Source organism: Chrysoperla carnea, chromosome 3, assembly GCF_905475395.1.
Source record: "Chrysoperla carnea chromosome 3, inChrCarn1.1, whole genome shotgun sequence".
NCBI lineage: Eukaryota > Metazoa > Arthropoda > Insecta > Neuroptera > Chrysopidae > Chrysoperla > Chrysoperla carnea.
In genome coordinates, this window is record NC_058339.1 from 84,329,194 (window position 1) to 84,353,231 (window position 24,038).

At 28.6% G+C, this 24,038-nt stretch overlaps 3 protein-coding genes across 4 annotated transcripts; all 3 read right to left on the reverse strand.

Moving 5' to 3' along the window:
* Positions 1-4,122: 4,122 nt before the first annotated feature.
* On the reverse strand, positions 4,123-7,983 carry LOC123295300 (probable vesicular glutamate transporter eat-4). 2 transcript variants are annotated; one of them, XM_044876593.1, is made up of 6 exons: positions 7,955-7,983; positions 7,368-7,527; positions 5,729-5,950; positions 5,110-5,562; positions 4,428-4,814; positions 4,123-4,364 (listed from the first exon to the last, which is right to left on the reverse strand). In XM_044876593.1, the coding sequence occupies exons 1-6, from the start codon at positions 7,975-7,977 to the stop codon at positions 4,224-4,226; spliced, it is 1,386 nt and encodes a 461-aa protein (XP_044732528.1). In that variant the 5' UTR covers positions 7,978-7,983; the 3' UTR covers positions 4,123-4,223. The 2 variants fall into 2 exon arrangements, with proteins under 2 accessions (XP_044732528.1, XP_044732529.1); XM_044876594.1 differs by lacking the exon at positions 7,368-7,527 and having other exon boundaries at positions 7,955-7,978.
* A 902-nt stretch (positions 7,984-8,885) lies between these two features.
* On the reverse strand, positions 8,886-13,319 carry LOC123295609 (vesicular glutamate transporter 2-like). The gene is made up of 7 exons (XM_044877021.1): positions 13,126-13,319; positions 12,351-12,513; positions 11,169-11,390; positions 10,556-11,005; positions 9,213-9,608; positions 9,037-9,156; positions 8,886-8,977 (listed from the first exon to the last, which is right to left on the reverse strand). Exons 1-7 carry the CDS (start codon positions 13,149-13,151, stop codon positions 8,927-8,929), a joined length of 1,428 nt encoding a protein of 475 aa, XP_044732956.1. The 5' UTR covers positions 13,152-13,319; the 3' UTR covers positions 8,886-8,926.
* A 1,302-nt stretch (positions 13,320-14,621) lies between these two features.
* Positions 14,622-20,487, reverse strand: LOC123295247 (vesicular glutamate transporter 3-like). Its single transcript, XM_044876515.1, has 7 exons — positions 20,437-20,487; positions 17,609-17,768; positions 16,855-17,076; positions 15,984-16,433; positions 15,015-15,410; positions 14,828-14,947; positions 14,622-14,769 (listed from the first exon to the last, which is right to left on the reverse strand). Exons 1-7 carry the CDS (start codon positions 20,457-20,459, stop codon positions 14,719-14,721), a joined length of 1,422 nt encoding a protein of 473 aa, XP_044732450.1. The 5' UTR covers positions 20,460-20,487; the 3' UTR covers positions 14,622-14,718.
* Between the last annotated feature and the right edge of the window lie 3,551 nt (positions 20,488-24,038).

Here is a 24,038-nt window from a genome sequence, read left to right on the forward strand (position 1 = left end):
CATTTATTATTACTCAATTTTTCATATGAATTTGTACCGAGCTAAAGATATTTAAAACAGCGTGTAATGAAATATTGGTTATTCGCACCGTGCATGAGTTTTATTTCAGGAGTTTCTATGGTAATGGCATACTACTTTATAAACATAATTTTAAAGATGGGTATATAAGTCTATGGTTTACATTGATAATTTATCAATATTTTCTAACAAATTTAAAATATTTACTATGTTAATTTACATTTAAAAAAATACTTTTTATGGAATTTTGTCTTTTAATTTCACAATTTCTAATGCAACAAGTTTAATTAATCGTTATTATTCAATAATTTTTATTGAATATCCACCATACTAATTACATACAACAATTGAAAAATAATCATTAATTAATCATTTAAATAAAATAGGTGATTTATTTCTTTCATATGAGAGCGCTGCGATCGGTTTACTTTTCTCCACACAACAAATAATTACAAAATGTCAAAAAATATAAGAATACTTCGCAGCTTGGAGAAAATAAGTTATTCCTGGTAAAGTTATTTTATATTTTTATAACTTCCCAGTAAAGAGATGTTTTTGTAATCGGTCCCATAATTAAAGTCGAAATATTCAATTTTTTTCAACGTATTTTCATGGTCACGACAATGTATTGTAGCGGGTTAGCATAATCAAATTTGTGTAATAAAAAATTGAACTGTTTATACTCAAATAATTATACGAATTTTTATTGTTAAGCTTTTTTACTACATACAAATATAATACAATTCACAACACTTTTATTTTAATGTTATTAAGATAGATGAGTTCTTTACTTCACTCGTTTTGTAGTTAACTTGAAAAGTGTGTATTGTAATCTAATTTTTTGCAATCTCTCCGTATTGTAATATCCACTATTGTAATCTGTACGATTATAAACTGTGCTGACGGTATCGCACACTCTGTTTATATAGTTACAATCCATTGTTATCGTATCGTCTAGCAAATTCTAGAACTGTCACGTATGTTCTATTGCATATATCTTATTTGTAATTGTTACCATACAGCCTAACAAATTCTAGAATTGTCATGTATTTTCTATTGTATATATTTTACTATAAAACGATATTGTTTGTTTCTTTTTAGAATTGTCTAGATTACATTTGTTTCTGCAAATATAATCTCTATTGAAATTTTATAAATGTTTATAACATAGAAAAAGAACTTTTTTCAAAACTTCAATGGCAAATATAATGCAATTTAAAAAAAAAATAATGTTGACTTTATTTTAAAAAATCATTGATAAAGTGTTTTTAATTCCTTCATTACTGGGACACCGAGGCCAAGGCCATCAACCAAGAGCCTTACATTTCTTTATTACCAAACTAGAATCTCTCTTATCCCGAAGCACTAAATATTCAACATTTTTTCCTGAGACACTGTGTAATAAAAAGTAATTTACTTTTATGGCAGTAAATTGACCTGTTGACTAGACTTGTTGATATTCTTGCACTTTCCGAAAACCAGACTGAATATTTACAAAAAATTTTTTTGATAATTTTTTAAAGGGAATTTTTAAATTGTTATTATTATTTTAATGTTTTGAAAACAATCTTTAAGGGAGTGTTTACATGACCCCGCAAAAATCTGATAGTATTATGATAGGACACTTCCTTGTTGTGAATTAACAAAGTTTTGATCTATTTCAAAATTTATCACATTATAAAAATGTAGGCGAATAACACAGGAATATAATATTTCTGTTATCATGTGCGATATACTACATTTATTGTAAAAATTATTTGTTTTATTTATAGATATTGAAGAATTCTAATGGTTCTGAAAATGAGTTTTTAATGTATTTTAATTCCTTAAGATAAGAAGATCTAGAAAATGGAATATTTATTTATTAAGAAGTGAAAAACTGCAAATTTTTATATTTTGTGACAATAAGAATCTGATGTAATGTATCTGTCAGTATGAGTCGATTTTCTATAAATATCAAAATCGAATTTGTTTTTATGACGGGAAATTAATAGGTCTAAAAATTATAAAGTACCATATGACTCAAATTCGGTTGTGAAATTTATGTTTTCGTGTTCGCCGTTGATTTCCCGTTTATTTCGAATATCGTGGTATTTATTTGAATAACAATAATCTACCATTTGATTAAAATTTTTTTTTAACAAAGTAAAATCAGATTGATTTACCGGACTTTTATAATTAAGGAGTGCGATTTATGACTACTCTCTTCCCTATTATACGGAATCCTAAAATATAAATATTACGTACTTTTGCAGATTACATACACAATATGTGTATCATTCGACATAATAACACACATATAATGTAACATACAAAATATTTATATTTTTCAAGGTCATAATATTTGATAAATAAATATATTAATTTGAAAATAAATAATTAAACAAAATGCATCCATACAATTTAACATTAATTATTTTATTTTGTTAATGTTCTGCATACCATTCAATTACAGTTTCGAATGTTTTCTTCAAGGATCACATAAATTTTCCTATGTAATTGATAGGTACAGCGGAGGTGCTTTTTTATCGAAATAAGCGATATATTTTTTCAATAAAATTTTATAATTATATAAAAAAAATTTGGAAATCTTAAAACGCAAAACAAGATTACGGTTTTGCCGTAACTGTTGGCCCTTTTCTAGTATTAAAGTTTATCATTTTTACATTTCCGAACCATCTTATTGCCTACCTTTGACGTTCAATTATTTCTTTTATTGATCAATTTTTCAAATACCTTTCACAGATTTAGACAAAACGAACAAAATATTTATGACAGCTGTGTCTAATTGTAAGAAGAAGGCAAATGCAACTGTGGGCTACACTGGTCTCTCTAGAGGTTAAAAATTGTAGCTGGAATTTTAAACTTGAAGCCTAATAATTTTGATGTTTTAAATAGAAATATGGAGCCTGACTTTAGTGGCATACAATCATCAAAACTGAAAGTTAACAAGTGAAAAAAACAATTGATTGAGTTAATTCTTGAAATACCATATATAGACATTGTTGATTACACTCTCACATTACACATACATACTTGTCACACATATGTACATAACTGATATTTTTGTACATAACTGATATTCCCATATAATACATACTATACAATTTGCGCTCTCACGGATAAACAGTGATGTTTACGAAAAAATGTTTCAAACAAAACTTGTTTATTTTTTTATAAGAAACACTTTTTACATTTAAACTTTTGTTCTATCTCTAACGGTTTACAAGATCGGTCTACCGACGCAAGATCCAATTCGCCTATGATGCTAGTTTACGAACTTGACCTCACTTATTGCGCCTTAAGCAGGATTTAAAAAATTCAGCTTGATATCTTTTTTTGTTTTTGAGCTTTCGTGTACACAGGCGGAAAGGCGCACAGACGGACAGACAGACAACCAGAAATGAACAAATTAGGTGATTTTATGAACACCTATACCAAAATTTGGTTCGTAGCATCAATATTTTTAAGCGTTACAAACTTGGGACTAAACTTATTATACCTCGATATATGTTACATATATATGGTATAAAATCTGAAATATATATTGAAAAAAATGTTTTTAGGATAGAAATTAGACAAATAATATTTTTAATAAAGTAAACAAACAATTTATTTTATTCAACAACCTTTCATACATCAACAGAGGAAAAAATCAGAAAATATTATTTACTATTCAAATTAACAGGACGATTTCTGTGGGCTGTACCGATTCTCTTTAAGCTATACGATAGTTATACTGCTGATGTGTGTGCTGTGTACAACTGAACGCGTATGGAAGCTACATTCAACTCAGCTACATAGCAAGAAAACTTGCCTATAACACCTCTTTCTTCCATTGCTTAATGTATACATACGTACTCTCTCTTACTCATGGAAGATGTACTATGCCAAGATGTAAATTAAACAACCAGCATATAGTATTTACAACGAAAATTCTACTTTAGGATTTAATTTTAAAACATAGTTAATTTTCATATAAAATTAATCAATTATTTTTATTACATGACGCTGTACAAATATTTTTACTGTTCATTTATCTATCATAATTTATGGTTTTAATGCTATTAAAAAAATTGCCAAAGCAATCGAAACAAACCTAGCTTTTTTATTTTTATTTGTAAATTTAGCTAAATATTTCTATTGTGGGTCTTTAAGGGGGTATATTTTAAGACAATGCATTAAATATTTTCAAAAAAAGTACATTAAATAACCGAAATATTCACCTCCGGTTCCGACTTAGACCAAACTTCAACTTGACCCGATCCCCAAGCGTTGTAAATTAAGCCCCCAATAATATTGAACAATGCATCTAGAATTGAATATGCCTCCATTTTATTGAATTCCTAATAAAATCAGTATAGTTGTGAGAAATGTTTTATAAATTTCAATTGTAATCTCATACTTACATATCCCTCAAGAACTTCTTCGTATTCGAATGGTATGCAATAAATTAAGAATGATGAAAGTACATTCATCATTTGTGAAATTGCCATAGTGATGTGAGCATATTTGGGTGCTACATCTGCATGATTAACAAATATTCCACATATTAGAAAACTATAACTTAAGCAATTTAAAATTTCGTCGATGAATACTAGCCCAAAACTATTAATAGAAAATAAAACACCGGGTAAATAAATTAAAAGCTCTATGAAAAGACAACCGGAAATATATGATCGCCGAATGTAAAATACAGATTTGGAAGTTTTCATCGATATGAGGTCTGCTAGAAATCCAACTGCTAGTAAAGTCATGGCGACGAATATTGCCGGAGGCAATTCAACATTTATAGTCTAAAACACAAAAAGATTCGATATATTTTTTTAAAGATCATCGACTTCACAAAAAAGTAAAAAATAATTTTAAAGTAAATACTTTTATAAATAATTTTCTTGTGAGCAACTACATTTTGAAGTGTATGTCAGTAAATAAATTTTAAGCAAAGAATGTGGTTGGCGTCGACTTCAAAACTGAATTGCTCATAACAAATTTATTTGATGGCTTTGATGGATTTATTATATGTATACTTTTGTAAAGTCACCTCAGTTTTTTCAACTTTCATCCCACTAAGACAAGACTATGACTTACGCTTTGATATACAATAATTTTTGAAGTCGAGAAATCGCCTAAAAGTACGTCCATTGACGTAAATGCTCGGCAAAAGTGTATCACATATAAAGCCCACACTGATTTTGAACAGAAAACTTCTTTCCATGGTATTGGATTTGAACCATTATTTGTTGATTCACAATTTTTTATTTCTTGATTTAAATACTGCAATTCCGCCTGGGTTATTGTTGGATGTGCCGATGGATTTTCATAAATTGACCATGTCCATAAAACAAACCAAAGAATTCCCAAAACACCGTACACAATTACTACTTTGTCTTCGGGAAGTAAACCACATGCTAAATATGAAAAATGCGCACCGATTGCTATCCCAAAAAAGCATCCAGAATATGCAATTGATATTAAAGTAGATCGTTCTTTTGATGGTACCCAATGTTGCCACATTCCATGGGCCGCAGGAAATGCTGCTCCCTTTATTATAAAATCATATTTAATTTAAATACCAATCTGTTTACATACAATATCTCAGAGTAACGGTTTTCCAGGAAATTTAAGATGTGCGTTGAAGTAACCAAGAGATTTGGTTATCAATTAATATCCGTTATTCTGAGATACTTTGCACAGTTTAATTGTTTACCTCAAATAATCCCCGGAAAAATCCAAGATAGTAAAGCCAATATGCGTGACACGTATATATTATTATTAACGTTCCTAATTCCAGCAAGGCGTTACATAAAATCGATAATCCAAAAATTTTAAAAGGAGAAAACCGATTAACCAATATTGCTGTAGGTATTTGAATTAGAAAATAAGCAATCATAAAATATAGCTTCGAATAATTTCTAATCAAGGATAAATGCTAAAAAATATATTTTAGGAATAATTTATTATTCTACACCGTATTCAAAAAGTTTGAGACCCACTTAGAAAATAATGACATAAAAGAAAAAACAAGACAAAGGTTGCAAGACTACGCTCGTACAATTTAATGGGAACCATGTATTTGACCTAAACCATGAAGGTCACTTCAAAGCTAAGTCGATTTTTAATGGAAATACAAAAAGAGATAAATACATTTAATACTTAATCAGACGTTTTTACGTTCAAATGGACTTTCTGTTCTGGAGCACATACGTTGCTTTTTTTTATTAATTTCATGCAAATATCTGTGAGAGCTCTTACAATCAAGTATTGCAAGCAATCTAGAGGAGGATATACGATCTCTTTTTAAAAATTGACTTGATCTTAAAATGACCTTCATTATCAAGTTTAAAGTCAAATCCAAGGCCCCCATTAGAATATGTGTGCGAAATTTTGACTTAAGTCATTTTTTTTTTCAGTTATTTTTAGAAACAAAATATACGGAGCTATCAGAAAATGTGGACTCCTCTTTTAAAAGAAAGTTCTTTCATAGAAGGTAACTGAAAGAAAAGTTGTAAAGGATATTTCTTGGCATAGAATCTTTAATTTTTTTAAAAACTATACAAAATTTTTGTTCGCAATATACTTTTTAATTTAAAAAGTAATTTTTTTTTTTAATTGGGCTGTAATGAATACTTTATGCGTATTTCAGGCGTTATCCAAGATATTTAAGAGACTTTTATAAAATAAATCCCTAAAGAATATTGAATAAATTTTTTATAGAGTTTTTTTATCCCTACGAGGAAGGCGAGAGCTATGTGTTTGATCGGTATGTATGTATGTATGTTCGTGCGTTCCCTCATAACTTCTAAACCACTTATCACAATTTGATAAATGAGATATCGGTGAAAGCGATGACTACAAAATCACTCTCTTAAGATTATGAAAACAAGAAAATATCATCTGATACTGTTATGATAAGTAAAATTGACATTATAGTCGGGAGACTTCTTTCCCCCCTGTGGAAGACGTTTTAATCTTAGAGATTCCCCGACTGTAATGTCGATTTTACCATATACGATGAAAATATTTTCTTGTTTTCATACTTTTTAGAGCATTTTGTAATCGTCTTTATTTTATTTAAAAGGAAATCACCATTTTGAATTCCAAATTAAATGAGAAAAGAAAATTTTGCGTTCAGGTATGATTTTCGTGACTTTGTACAGTCGACTCTCAATAACTCAAATTCCGTGTCTGTGGTTATTTATGGCGATTTTAAAAGCTGGGGCTCCATTTCCAAAACCACCAAATCTCGAAGTTTGCAAACGAGTCAGGTGACAGAAAAGTATAACTAATCTTTTTTTGTTCTTGAGATTTAATTTTACCAAGGGTCGAATGTATTATATAATATTTACCGCAGAATCGAATGTAAATGTACACAAATTAATGCGCATGCCAAAACTTAATATAAACCCGATATTGGTTAAAATTGCTAAAATATAACGTTTTGGTAGGTAAATTCGCCAAACCATCGAACCAGCTGATTCAGCAGGAATATTTTGCCGAGCAGAATTCCTATATTAAAAGAATATAAATAATTTATGTTCCCGTATTAAAATCAGAAAGGGGGGTATTCTTGCAACCGCGCCACCCCAGGCAGAAGTACTTTTTGAGACTTAACTATAATTAAATCAATCATCCAAAAAATTGTAGCTTTGTGGCGAGTGTCTTAGTCAAGGTGGCGACCAGCTCTCCGACTATTATATATTCTATGGGTTTTTTGTTTGTTTACAGCATGAAAATAGATGTTTATACACTTTCAAGACTGTTAGCCACCTATGGGCTCTTGGTTTTACGAATGAATTGTGATGAATATAATTATTTTTTAATTTTTAGTCCGTTTTAAAAGTGTAGTATTAATCAAAAAGTATTTTTTATCTCTATTTTAACTAGGCAATCTAATAAAGTATCAATAAAAACATAAACATAAATTAGTACTTACTGATTATTAGCATTGTTTAGCATCTTTTTAAGTACAAAAATTACTACTATATTAAAAACTAAATAATTCACTGTAATGAAAAATATTACATTTTTTAACAAATCTTAATTTCTTAACAATAATTTCAACGTCAAAATATTAAATAATAACACTAACGTACTTAAAACCACAGTCCATGCTTAGATAATTTTTTTAAAATTATTATTTGATCAGCGAGGGTCATTTGCGCAGATAACAGAAAAGGAAATTACTTGCGTTTTAGTTTCGATAAATAAATTGACTGTTCTCGTACACAGTCAATTGTTTATTTGCACTTGTTTTAATTCATTATATGTCTTAAAATGGTTCTGTAAAAAAATCTATTAACTGAAGGAACTATGATCTTTTGAACAATATCTTCTTTTTTTTTGTAAATATTAGTTAAGTAGTAATTTTATAACATTAAAGATCACATTTGAATTAAGCGCTATAAGTGTTCCTTGATTGAAAAAAAAAAGATAGACTGATTACTCATGAATGTGATTATCGTGTACATATTTTTTGACGCTTTTAAACCTAATGCAAAAGTTAAAAAAATAAAATAACTGCTAGTATTTTTTGTTTGCAAAATTTTCTTAAAGTTTGTCAAAATTCTTCATTTAAATAAAAATAACTCTGCTATAATGAAATCCAAATCCTTATCAATTTCGAAGAATGAAAACCAAAAGTACACAATAATTCACAATAAAAAAGTAAAATTTAATCATAGTCAGTTTTACAATCATATTTCTTTGTTAGTAATATTATCAACCACTTCCTGTTTAGTAGATTCCAAAACACATGTTGTTTATATATTTACTCAATGAATAATTTCCGGAATTAAAACCTTCAAAACTGACAATTAATTTAAACATCGAAAAAACTTTTGTAGGATAGAAATTAGACAGACAAATAATATTTGTCAACAAATTTGTAATAATATACAAAAAATTTTCAAACACCAACTGAATTATTTGAGAAAGAAACTGCTCGATTTTCTTCATCCTGAAAGAAACCATAAAAAGATAATAAAAACATTAGATTAAATCATTATAATCATTCACCTTTGTCTCCGACGTAGACCAACTTTCAGCACGACCCGATCCCCAAACAAAGTAAATTAAACCGCCAACAATATGGAAGAATGTTGCCACAATGAAATAACCCTCCATTTTATTGTATTTCTACAAATATAGTTTTTTGATTAAATTTTTTTTAAATTACAAATTCTCAAACTTACATAATCTGGAGTATCTTCTAACGATTCAAATGGAAGTACAATTGGCATCCAGTAAATAAAATTTGTTGCCAGAACATTCATCATTTGTGAAATAGTCATGGTGACGTGTGCATATTTTGGTGCTACATCAGCATGATTAACAAAGAATCCACTTATAATACAACTATAACTGAAGCAACTAAAAATTTGGTCTAAGAATAGTGGCCCAACATATTCAATGATAAAAATACCGGGTAAATATATTAAAAGCTCGATGAAAAGACCACCAGAAATATATAATCTTCGAATGTATGATACAGATTTGGACGTTTTCATTGAAATGAAATCTGCTAGAAATCCAACTACTGGCAAAGTGATGGCAATGACAAATGCGGGATATTCTACAAAGTACACATTCTGAAATATAAAAAGTGTGATCAATTGGCAAACTATTTGTTGCTTACAGAACTGCATTCAGCGCTGCAAGTGAAAATAGTTATTACTTATATGTCGTTTGATTATGTTATAAATTTGAGTTTTCACAAAATGTTGTACCATTAATTTAATAGTACCTACTACCTAGATGTTTTCTAAGAATGTAACCTAGCCAGATCGATTTTTTGCCCCCGAAATCGCCTGCATAATAAATTTCATGAAAATCGCTAGAGCCGTTTTCGATATAAAAATTTCCGAGCGAAAACGATGTTTTCTACAAATGAAACCTACCTACTAAATCGATTTTCCTCTCCACAAAGCCCCTGCATACTAAATTTGATGAAAATAAATGGCAATGTTATAACATAAACATGATTGGCAATGTTATAACATAAACATATTTCAACATAAATTACTAAAAGGTTAACCTCCACATATTGCCGCAAGTGGCGCTAACAACGGTTATGCACACAACGAATACACAGTAATCAGGTGATAGTAAAAGATTTGTAACTGTAGTTACTAGTCGGAGGACAATTTTGTGCCACACAAAAATGAAATGAGAAACTTCAAAACAATTTTTAACTCTATAGAAGATGCCATTTTCAAGATGTCACATAGCTAGCTAGCATCCCGTTTTGTCAGATTTCAGACAAAATGCTCATTGCACTTTATGTATTTTAATTATTTTATTATTGGAATACCTAATTTAGAAAAAATGGATACTCATTAAGTTGAAACTGGTGAGGAAATAAAAAAATTTTCTTGTTAATTCTTGTCGGACTACTTAAGCAATCCTTTTACACAAATTTTGAGCTTGCTGCAAATTATTCCAAAAAATGAACGTTCGCCTTTTAAACCTCAAAGTGAATCGACGGCATTTCTATATAAAAATATCTCAAAAATAATGTACGTAAAAAGTCACTTACAGTTTGGTGTATAAAATTTAGAGTCGAGAAATCTCCTTGAAGTATATACATTATCGTAAAGGATCGACAAAAATGTACCACATATAAAGCCCACACTGATTTCGTGGTGAAAATTTCTTTCCAGGGTATTGAATTTAAAGCATTATTTGTGGATTCATGATTATTTATTGCCTGATTTAAATATTGCAATTCATCCTGGGTTATTGTTGGATGAGCTGATGGATTTTCATAAATAGACCATGTCCATAAAACAAACCATAGAATACCCAAAACACCGTACACAATTAATATATTGTCTCCAGGAAGTAAATTACATACTAAATTCGAAAATTGTGCACCGATTGCCACACCAAAAAAGCATCCAGAATATGCGATTGATATTAAAGTAGATCGTTCTATTGATGGTACCCAATGTTGCCACATTCCATGGGCCGCAGGAAATGCTGCTCCCTTTATAAAAAAAAAATTAAATTCTCATAAATTTTTTCATATATAATATCTCAGATTAACTTTTTTAGAATTTCCATGAAAATTTAGGATGCGCTGTAATAGCTAACAGATTTGATTATGAATTCAGTTATTCTGAGATATTTTACAGAGACCAATTGTTTACCTCAAATAATCCTCGAAAAAATCCAACATAGTACAGCCAATGTGCGTGAGATATATATAATATTATTAAGGATCCTAATCCCAGTAAGGCGCTACATAAAATTGACAATCCAAAAATTTTAAAAGGAGAAAATCGATTTACTAATATTGCTGTAGGTATTTGAATTAGAAAAAAAGCAATCATAAAATATAGCTCTGAATAATTTCTAATCGTTGATAAATGCTAAAAAAAATACTTTACTTTTTTATTATTACCAAATTATTTCAAAAACAAAAATATAGTCTACTCTCATTAACTCAAATTGTATTATAACCCGATTTTCCGAACTCGCTACTTTTCACTATGATGTTTGGCGTAATCATCATGAATTTTCTTTGTTTCCAGAAATCGTGAACATTTGAGTAGGGAGGAAATTGGATAACTTCCATTTAGCAGGCGGTTCTGGTAATCAATATGAAAAAGAAATCTATGTATGTGTGCCTGTCTGTGGCATCGTGGCGCCTAAACGGTTGAACCGATTCTAATTTTTTTGTTTTCATTTGAAAGGTAATTTAACGGAGAGTGTTCTTAGCTAAATTGCTTAGCTTAGGGTTTCGTCCCGAATAAACTAAAAAATTGGTGGTTATGACATATAATTTTAAAATATAAGTAATTATTACTATGGAAATAAATGGTCAAATAAATCTGGCTCAATTCATTTCGAAAAGTGAAATGGTAAAATAATAAGGTAATTCAAAACAATAATTCAAACGAACAAGGTCAACTCAAATATTTCAATTTCAATAAAAATATTTCCAAAAATTTGTCACAAAAAATGATAGCTCTCTAAGTATCCTTTTCATCCCATCTGATGTCCTTGACCGTCACTTTTTTTTTTATTATTAAATTATACAGCGTTTATAACGTCTAGGTCATTACGCAGTGTGAGTAAGAGTGCAATATTAGAATTAAGAGAGATAAATTTTTAAGTTTAAAGTGTTTATCTGTAATTCTGTGTGTTTCCCAGTGGCATCGTAGCCTTTAAACGATCGAACCGATTTGATTGGGAATATTTTATAGCTAAGTTTCCAAAAATCGATTTACAAAGAATAAATTGCATTTGTCGGGGTTTTTGATATTTTGTAAATTTCACTTGTTGATCCTCAAGTTATCGAGAGTCGACCATATTAATATTATATTTACCACTGGATCTAATATAAATGTACACAAGTTACTTCGCATGGCAAAAATTAATATAAACCCAATATTGGTTAATATTACCAAAATATAACGCTTTTGTAAATTAACTCGTCTAACCATCGAACTAAATGAGGCGGCTGGAACATAATTCCTAGCGGTAGAATTCCTGTATAAAAAATAAAAATGATTTATTGTTTACGTATCAGAATTAAAAATAATAACATTTGTCACAATATGCTGTTCGTCATAATTAGGCTCCCTTATGTTTATTGCCACAAAACTCGAAAAGCCGTCGATTAACTTAAAATTTTCACAGGTCGTTGCACTTTTATCCAAGACTGATAACACATAGTTTCCATTACTGTTAAAAATAACTGAGAAAAAAGTTTTATGGTCATATAAATGTCAAATGTACTCCCCTAATAATTAATATCTATTTACTCCCATAATAATTAATATCAGATAGAGCCATATCGAAAGCCAGAAATTATGAAATTTTAATTATTCATACTATAATTAATTTACAAATTAAAAAATAAAAAATAAAAAAAACATACACATTCCAAGTTTTTAAATTTTCACTTGTGTCCCTATGGTGGACTATCTTTTTTTCACCAATTTACATGCATCTTTATTTACGGGCAAATCGATTAATACAGGGCACTTTTTAGTTTATTAACTAGGTTATTAATTTGTATCTCCACCTCATAAAACAATCAAATTTTATGGCTATTTCATTAAAAAATTGAAAAAAAAATTAAATGTATGCAGTACTTACGGTATATCAGAATCGAAGTTTGGCATCTTTATAAGTACATAAGTTTTCACTTTAATAAAAATTGAATTTTCTTAAAGACCTGAAAAATAATGTTTCTAACACATTAAATACTAGCACAAACGTGCTTAAAACACAATCCGTTCTTAGATAAAAACTTATACACTTTATTTACAACAATAAATTAAATATGGCTTAAGATACGTCATCATATTTTTAAATTACTCGTGTTTCTCTTTAGATTAATAAATTGATTCTACTAACAATGATTGCGCGTATAATTGTCATCCTTACGTAATCTATTAATAAATATGGTAATTGTATACAAAAATGTGATGTTTATAAGGTCAGTTTTGTTTATTAGTTTCGATTAGAAATTTTGATATAAATCTAAAGATTTGTTTCCAACAACTTAATTTTCGGCATCTGATTCTACGGATTTTAAGCCTAAATATCTAAGATATGTAAAAGAAAAGTCAATAGTTTATTTTCAGTTCCCTATTCAATGAATTGATTTAAGTGTTTGCGTTTTTAAAGTGAAAACTTCTTTAAGTGCGTTGGGTCCTTTTGGGGTGGGGAAAAAAACTGAGCTCGTGCGACCGGAGTGCACGGAGTTCGGACTGAATCAAATGGCTAGTAATTGAATATTAATTCAACCTACCTGTTGGATCAGTAGTATGGTAGTTGGACTACCATTCATAAACTTGCGTTCGCAAGCCAACCCAGTCAAAATATTTTTTTTAAATTATTTATAATAATTTTCTTACCCACGTTAATAATTTCAATTTACAAATAAGGTATTCTACTATTTTTGAAAAAGTACTTCAAAATGTTGATTTTGCTAATAAAAAGTCACCAAAAATTTATTTCGGAAAAATACACACGCTTTCTTGCCAAAAACTTAAATTAAATTTTAAACCTTTTTTAAACTGTCAAAAACGCGGGCATCCAATTTGATGACGTAATATCGGTATCATTACACGAAAAAACATAAATAAGTTTGACAGATATGTTCATAGACATCTGATTATAATAAATATAAATACTTATTATCTATGGATATATTAAAGACCATAGCCATAGACCATTAGTTAGTTCAGTGTAGACAGCTGGATGTCTACACTGAACTAACTGATGGTCTATGGCCCATACCGATATGACATCACAGCAAGGCTTGCCCGCGTTTTAGGTCACTCGATATACAGTTTAAAAATTACTATTTTTAATTTTAATATTATAAAAGAAAAATGTGCTTTTATGACTCAAAATCAGAATATTTAAGTATATTTTTACATAAATTTTAACTTTTTTCAAATTTCATAATTTATTTTTGACTAACGATAATATCCTATTATGATATTTTATTAATTCATACTGTAAATAATTTCAAAATTAAAAAAACACAGTTATTTGAAAGTTTTAAGTTTTTATTTCTGTCAACAGCCCTCGTGACTCAATTACTCTTTTCATTTTTTCATCAAATACAAGGATGTTAACTCTTTGAATAATCAACCTGTATGTTTTATCATGAGGGTCAGAAATTAGACAAAATAAAAATTTATTTAAAAAATATATATACTTTTATTTAGAAAAACTTTATACACCAATTGAATTATTTGAAAAAGAAACAGCTCGATTGTCTTCGGCCTAGAAAATAACAAATATTAGACAGTTTTTAAAATATATTTATTTCGATAATATTTACCTCAGTCTCTGGCTTTGACCAACTTTCAGTCTGTCCGGATCCACAAAAATAATAAGTAAGCCCGCCAATAATATGAAAAAGTGCTGCAAGTAAGAAAAATTCTTCGACTGTTTTCGGTTGCTAAAATAAGAAAGAAAAATTGCATAAAAATCTAGTAGATCATCAATGAATCACTTCTTAAACTTACATATGTGGTATCGTCTTCATGGTATTCAAATGCAATTCCCATAAATGTTGTCCAAAGTAAAAATGTTGCAACTACATTCATCATATTTGAAACTGCCATTGTGGCATGTGCATGCCTTGGTGCAACATCCACATGATTAGTAAAAAATCCACATATAATAAAACTATAAAGAATGCAACTCAATAATACATCTAAAAATAGTGGCCCTACGTGTTTAAATTCGAAAATTCCCGGTATAAATATCAAAAGTTGCACGAAAAAACCACCGGAAATATATAATCGTCGAATATATGCAACTGATTTGGATGTTTTTGTCAATAACAAATCCGCCAAAAATCCAACTATTGGTAAGCAAATTGCAATGGCACCAGCTGGATAGCTTACATACCAAGTATTCTGGAATAAATATTATTAGAATCAGACCATTCGAATATCTTTCTTTCACCGACAAAATAAAACATGGTTTGAAATTTGATTACATACACTTGAAAGGTTTTTTTAATCAAGTATTGTAAGGCATCTTCATTAAGTATTGTAAGAAGGGTGAGTGAAATCTGGTCCAAGTGCATAAAAAGTGAGATATTTTATTTCAAGTATCATGATATTTGGAGACGATAAAATTAAGGGGGTGGATAGGGTTCTGTTACATAATTGGTCCATAACCCAAGGATTACCTAAACCCAGTTTTAATAGAGAGACTTCTCTCTCTCTCTCTCAAAAGAAATTGAGAGAGAGAGAATTTTCTCATCGCTGGCAAAATTTTTTAGATAACTCAACAGACTCGGCATTCATCGAAAGAAATACGTAAATCTTTGATGCCTGTGGCCTTGAAATGAACCTTGTTTCAGGTTTCAGCGTCCAACTCCTTCCATTATTAAAAAATACGAACAGTATGGTTCGTTTTGTTTCAATTAAGCTCATTGTGTCTTTAAAATAAAAAATTATGTTTCTGGAAAAACTGTTACTTACATATTCATGTATAAAATCCATTTCTGAGAAATCTCCTTGAATCAAATACAAAGATGTCCAAGATCGACAAAACATTGCCGCAAATAAGGCCCACGTTGATTTTGAGCTAAAAATTTCTTTCCAAGGTATTGAAGTTGGAGTATTATTTGTTGTGATATAGTTTCCAATTGATTGCTTCAGAAATTGTAACTCAGCATCAGTGATTGTCGGATGTGCGGAGGGATTTTCATAAATTGACCATGTCCATAAAACAAACCACACAATACCAAGTAAACCATAAACAATTAAAACATTATCACTGGGAAGTAAATCACATACTAAATTCGAAAATTCTGCACCGATTGCTACACCAAAAAAACATCCAGAATACGCAATTGATATTATAGTAGATCGTTCAATTGGAGGTGCCCAATATTGCCACATAGCTTGGGCGGCAGGAAATGCAGAGCCCTTTATAAAAAAAACCAAAATCAGAACTATCCAAATTTTCTAATTTGTATAAGAGACATTGAGTCCGTATTAAAGTGAAATTCTCATTGTTATTCACGCCCGGGTGAATGATAATGGGTGCTTTGGTGGTTAAGAAAATTTTGGCGTTAACCGTGGCTGATCTGTCGCGTTAATAGAAATGTTGTTTTGAACATATACGAAAAAACTTTATGAAAAAATTCGACTATTATTAGCACTGCAGATATAACTAAAATTTCCTTAATAACCAATGTACCTTTGTTAATCTTCTAATCGACAGATCGACAGAACAAGAATCTTAGAAAATTTCGTTTCTTGTAGGTTCAAAGTCCGAATGGATGCTTTTAAATTTTAGAAATATAAAATATTTATTCCGAGTTACTCTATATAAATGTTAATATACCTGCAATAATCCGTGCGCAAATCCAATGTACATCAACCACGAATGGTGAAATAATTTTACGAAAATTGGTGTTCCTAATCCTATTACAGTACTGCATAAAATCAACAATCCAAAAATTTTAAATGGAGAAAATCGATTTATTAATATCACAGAAGGTATTTGAACAAAGAAATAGCCAAGCATAAAATATAATTCACCCCATCCTCTTGAATTGGATAAATGCTAGAAAAAAGTCAGTAATAATTATCAAATTTCACTATTTTAAAATAGCCAGGTACCTAACCCGAAAAATGAGGATGGACTTTGACCTAGACGCCTCAAAAAAAATATTACTAGCTTCCTTCAATAATTTTTATTCACAGTAATTTCGAAATATAACGATACTTATTTAACTTAATTTTCAAACCGTTTCAAATAAGCCGAGAATTGGATTTACTTAGACTTTTGCTTAATAGTCTGCCTTTCTCTAAAATTTGTAAAAATCATCAAAAACGCCATTTATAAGTTTTGCTTTACTTTTGCATCTTTTATCGATAGTATAAACAGCATCAAAGTTCAATTTGGGATCAAGAACAGCATTAAATAAATCGTTAAATCCTCATTTTTCAATATTGTACATAAAACAGATTCAGAGCAGTAGATTAAAAATGTTCTTGGAGGGATTCTACCCATAGATGTGAGTGTCGTCCAGGTCTGAGACATATTTTTCGGGTTAGGGATAGGTTAAAATATTGAAACACATTTTAATATTTACCACAGGATCTAATTTGAAGGTGCATTCATTACTTCGTATGGCAAAAGCTAATGCGAATCCTATGCTGGTTAATATCGCTAAAATATAGCGTTTTTGTAAGTTTATTCGCCGGACTATTGACCCAAAAGTTGCAACAGGGACATATTGTCTTCCGGCACTTCTAAACAATTAAAATTTCAGAAAAAAAAATTTAGTATGATATACAAAAATAAATTTTTTCTCTTTAATTAACTATTTTCTTACTTAAATAAAATTACTCTTAAAATTAAATAGTTTTACGTTGAAATATATCCCTTTTAATATATTTCTACTTTTTAAGAACTATACTTTAATTGCAATATACTCTCAAATAATAACACAACAAAACACCTGCTCTAATAATTTTCTTTTCCGTAATAATTCTCTAAAAGAATTATGTCCCTAGGAAATCAAAATTGCTAAAATATTTAGACCATCAGGAACGATTTTTAAATCATATTATTTTAGAAAATAATGTCCGATGACTTCTACATTTTCTTCTTTTGACTCTTCGTTGGACTAACTCATAAAATAAGGTGAAACTTACAGTATAAAGCAGGCATGGGCGAGTTATTTTAAGTCGAAATCACCATTGTGTGTCATAAAGTCACCATAACGTTATTGTGTGTCATAAAGTCACCATAACGTTATTGTGTGTCATAAACTTTATTGTGTGTCCTTTTATCCAAGTCCGCTGCTCATAGAGGAGGTATATGATATTTCTATCTATCTCTGTTTCTCTAATAGTAATGAGATAGGTAGAAAAAAATGTTGTATCTCTGTCTTACTCGTAGTTTGGGTTGACACTAGTTAGGTTGTCACTGTCTTACTCGTATGTTAAGTTAGGAGTCCGAGGGAGACTATGTAAGCCACGTTTGCCCGTGCCTGGTATAAACGGAAATGAATACCTTTCTTTACCCAAAATTTTTTAACAACTACGGTTTTTTGTGAAGCAATTCGATAGAAGTAGTGTTTTTTAAAGCAGAAAAGTAGATATATTTAAAAAGATAAATCTTTTAGAGCTGAACTTTTTGGAATCATAAATCTTTGTGAGTAGAATTATTTTGGAGTGATAAAATATTAAAAAATAAGTAAAATTAGTTTTATTTAAACACGGAACTTGTGCGGTTAAAATAATTTTTCGTTGAATAATAAAAGTGTTATTATATTTCAATTGGAAAAAAAACAGCTTGGCGGTCCATAAAAATTCAATACTAATACAGGCTTAGAATATAATTACTCAAATCCAAAAAGGGTCTGCCCTGATCTTAGAGCCGTCACAGCTATCTTCCAAAATATTTTAAATTTTAGTAATAATAAATCTTAAATTATTCAACTTTTACACTTCCCTAATTTGAGAGACCGTATAAGAACTTTGGCGCCTGAAAAACTAATAAGTCACTCCTTATGTACAACAGGTGTAAGAGTGAACAATTTGAAAGAATACTGCAACGAGCTCGAAAGAATGCTGCAAGGGAGTCCTATAATTAGCGCATTCAAAATTGTTTGTAGCATAATAAAATAAATCTTAATCGCTGTACCAAATCAAAACCAACTACTTCTCTAGTTTCAAAACCACATGAAAAACCACATAAACGATTATTCAAGGCTGAAAATTGAAATAATAACTTGACACCTTTCGTTAAGATAATTCAAATATATAAGTAATTTAATTGCACTTTATAGACCTTTTCATCGATTTGCTTTTGTCTCGGACAGTTGTCAAAAAACTATTCAACCTAAGAAAGTAAAATATATTTTATCTTTTTCAAGCAGCGCTTTTTGACAAGGATAGAAGATATAATATATGTCTTTACTTGATTGAAAACAGCCCGAAACAAAAAGGAATCATTTCTAAATGAAAAGTCCTATTAATTAATTGCATTGTAATTAAACAATAGTTAAATTGCAAAGGGACATATTTCAGACTCATGAAGATGTTCAAAAGTATCAAATAATTTTGATAAATTAAAAAATTTTATTTCAATCGAAAAATATTTTGAATACAATTGTATCAAATCATTTCACTGGCTGGCGAAGTAAACTGTGCATTATTTTGAATTAACATTGACGGCGAAAGTATCTTCTTAATTCAATAAAATGAGTATTTCACTTCTTAAAAATTAAAGTATAGCAAGAACAAATTTAACTACTAGTAATTTTTTTCAGTTTTTTATTATTTATTTCTCAATAAATTTATATATTTATATATTTTAGAGGAAAAACAGAAACCTGAATATTTCGAAAAACTAATTTTTAGTTTTTTTTTTTTCACTCCATCTAATCGATAACTGGTAGTTTAATTCAAGGAAATTTGATACGATCTAACTTTCTCGCAAGACTGTCAACAAATGTAAACATTTTTGAAAAAATTTTTCACAAAAACTCATACGGTAAAGTATGATTGAAACTTCACTATACGATAGAAAATGAGTTAAACTATTATAAAAAAAATTATTTTTCCTTGTAATCTAATATTTTTAATAAATATGGGCGGCGAAAGGACCTCCTTCTTAAAACTGCGTCTATTTAACAATTAGGGAGTAAAATTTTCAAAACAAACAGATGTTATGTTAAACCTATATAATTAAAGTTCAAGAATGAAACAAACTGCAACTAAGCCAGAAGTTTACTTATTCAAGTTCAAGTAGATATTTTTTTTAAATTTTAGTACACTCGAAAAGTTAAGTTTTTAATATTGTTTTGCAGCCTGAAAAGTTTTTGCGTTTTTTATTTTAATTTTTAAAATTGTTTTAAAAAATTTCGACACAAAAATTAAATTAAAGATTCAGAAAAATATCAGTACTTACTGATTTGAATCAAAATTTGGCATTTTTCTAAGTACACGAATAAAATTTTTAACTTATGAATAAAATATTTACACTAAACTAAAATAATTAATAAATTTTATAACAAATTATATTAATGTCTGCTATAATTATAATTATTACACCACAAAAATATTAAATATCAACACTGACCGTGATAAAGATTATTATAATTTTAATTTATTAGTTATATATGTTTTGTTTTCAGCATATTCAATGCGGCGTGAGATCTACATCATAAATACTCGCGTTTGTTTCTAACTATAAACAATAAATTGATCATAAGAGAATATAATTATTATTTACATCTATTAAAATAGCACATCTATTAAGAACTAGCCGTTACCTGTTCGCATCGCTATACTATGCAAACAATTACCATTATCATACACGTAAAAAATTACTTAAAGCGTGTATACTTAGATTAATCTCATGAAGTTGAACACCAGTGGGTTGTGTACCGTTCAAGACAACCTTATAGTCACTAGATATATTTATACTTCTTTTAAGGATGTACGGGCGCCAGGGCAATTTCGGATAAAAAGCTTGATTTTTTTTAAATGAAGTAGGACTAAGCCTTAATCAATTCTGAAAATTTTAGAGGGGGAGGAGTGGTTTGCCCGATTATTTAAATAAATAAATTACTTTAAAAGTAGGCATATTTAACATTGATCTTATGGTAAAACGGAAAATGGATTATCTTTTTTCATAGTTTTCCCCAAAACTAGTACGTGGAAATTAAAACAAAAACTATTGAAATTAAAGTACAAACCTTATTAAATTATTTAAAAAAAAAATCCGTTGTGCCCGACCAATTAAGGATGTATAAGCACAGTAGTGGGGACACAAATTCAAAGAATATATTTTTCATTTTTAATGGAGTATTATGTTATAACTTCTCAATATAAGACGAAAAATAATAATAAAATTTTTCAATATATCGAGTATTTTTCAAATTATTGAAAATTAAACTTTTTTAAAAATTGTTTAGCAATCGATATTTCGAAAACCAAAGTTAATATCGAAAAATTTTATTCTTAATTATCGTCTACATTCATGAGGTTATAACAAAATTCATCATCAAAGTTGAAAATAAGGTACAAATAATTTCAACCACAAGTCTAAACTTCCTTTGGCGCTCGTACTACCTTAAGAACTGATACAATAGAAAATATAGGAATCCATAAAAAAAGCGTGGTTACTTGGCTGTAGATTTTCTTATAACAAGAAAATATTTCTTGACTCTACGACCTCAAATTTTAATTCAAGAAAACATGACAGACAGGGAAGCAGAACGGTAGAGACTTAATCATAGGGTCGCGTTGGTTACTCTTTGGGTACGGAATCCTAAATACAAAGAAACAGAAGTTCTCAAGTGATGATCTTACTAACCAACAACATTTCATTTTTATTTATATGGAAAAGATAAATTGATTTTAATAGACTAATTTAATTTGATCATAGATTACAATCGTGCAATATCTACGTAGAGTTCTAATCTTGAATAAACAGATGTGTACTGCCAGCTGATTACTTACTTAAATATTTGTGAGTATTTTAGAAAATTAATACCGGAAAATTAACGAATTCAAATTCGGAAATCAAACAAGTAATTCGAAATTATGATAATATAAAAGTTTAAATGATTTTGAATGATTAGAGAAAGGAAGAAGAATCTGTTATCAAATTAATATCGTTGAATTTTAAGTTTAAATATGACAAAAAGTAAGGCTAGACATGAGACTACATGGAAAATATTATAAATGTAGCGCTTACTTTTTGTATTTACAAGATATTTTTCTACAAATTCAAATACTTGTTTGATCCTTTAAAGAATTTAATTTTATAGCTACTTTTAGTTTTTACTGTATGAATTGATTGTAGTATTAGTTTAAAAAAGACATACTTCTGATTTAGTAGTGAACCTAATTTGTACGTATATTACGTTTGGTTTGATCAGGATATTTATTATGACATAATATAAAAATTTCATTGTACTTATCTCTCTTAGCTTTAACTTCTGATAACTTTCACATTCATCAATTTTTTTAATGATAAAACATATAAAAATATTTTTGTATTTTCTCAAAATTCATGATAAGCTGAATGGATTGAAAAAGTTTTAGTTTCCGAGGTAACCTACATGTCGGTTTTTGGTGTCGTTTTTTTTGTTGCACTTTTTTAGTTTTACCTCCTAACCAGCAAACAAATCAGAACGAACGTGCGTTAAGGAACATGTTCCAATAGTAACGATAACCATACTTGAAGCTTTTACCAATTAATAATTATTTAAACTTTTAACAGAATTTAAAAAAAAATTTCATTCCCTATTAATTGAAAATTTTAAAAAATTTACATACTGTTTCCGTATGATCGCACATAGCAAAACAGGTTGGTGTATAAACGTGCTTAATAACATTCTACAATTCAAAAAATTTATGATAACTTAATAAAAGCAATTAGGTACCATATATAGTGGAATAATAATTATGAATCACAGAAATATTTCAAATTTATTTAAATCAGCAAATTTTAAGATTATTATTTAATATTTAAAACAATCTTAATGAAAATTGAAATTTTATGTGTTTACAATAAATTTATCGTTCTTAAAATAAATAAATTTCCTAAAGAAAATCATGGTTTTTATCCTGAAATGGAAAACAAAGATGTTATTTATGTTTTATTTCAGGAAATGCCTCCGATTTTAATTAATAAGTAAGTTGTATGTCCAGCTCCCAAATGTCGTACTTATCTTAATTATAAAATTTAATTTAATCATGTTATATTTGATTTCGTTCATCATTATATTTTTATTCTGTTAGGTCAAAATGTGAGACTTTAATCGAGATAACTGCATATGTTTATTTTATGTAATAAAAGATGTATTTTTGATTTTTAGGTAAAAAAACAGATTTGAAAAAACCGATGAGGGTATCAATTTACTAGGCCAGACTTTACATTTTACGATGATGTTTCAAATAATTCACAGAGCAGATACATGAAATATGACAGAATATATTAAATAAAATAATTAATGAAAAATAAATTATATTTGAATTTTGATTTTACATCAATTATTAGTTATTTTTAATCAAAAGTGGGTGGAAATTGAGTTTTTTTTTTTGATAAGCACAAACATTTTCAAACTGTACAGAGAATCGACTTGAAATTTATACAGAAGGCGTATTAAATACTCATTAATTGACACACAAAATTTCAATTCGTTTTGGGTATCGAAACTGCAAAGTTAGGAAATTGTAAGGTCGAGAAATAATTAAAACAATACAAATTAATTTGCAAACACTTATTTAACGAATAAATCGTAAATATATTTTTATCGTTTTTTTTCTCATTGCATTCATTACTTTTTAATATATTTTTTATTTATTATTTCAATTTTATAATAATAATTGTTTTTTAAATGATATTTCATAATTTTCTACATTAAAAAAATAATAATAAAATTATACAAAAATTTTATTAACAAAATTATTTCAATTTCTACTTATTTAGTTTTATAGCATCGAATAATATTAAAAATTAATACATTACTATGACAAACAATATAATTTGCATTAATT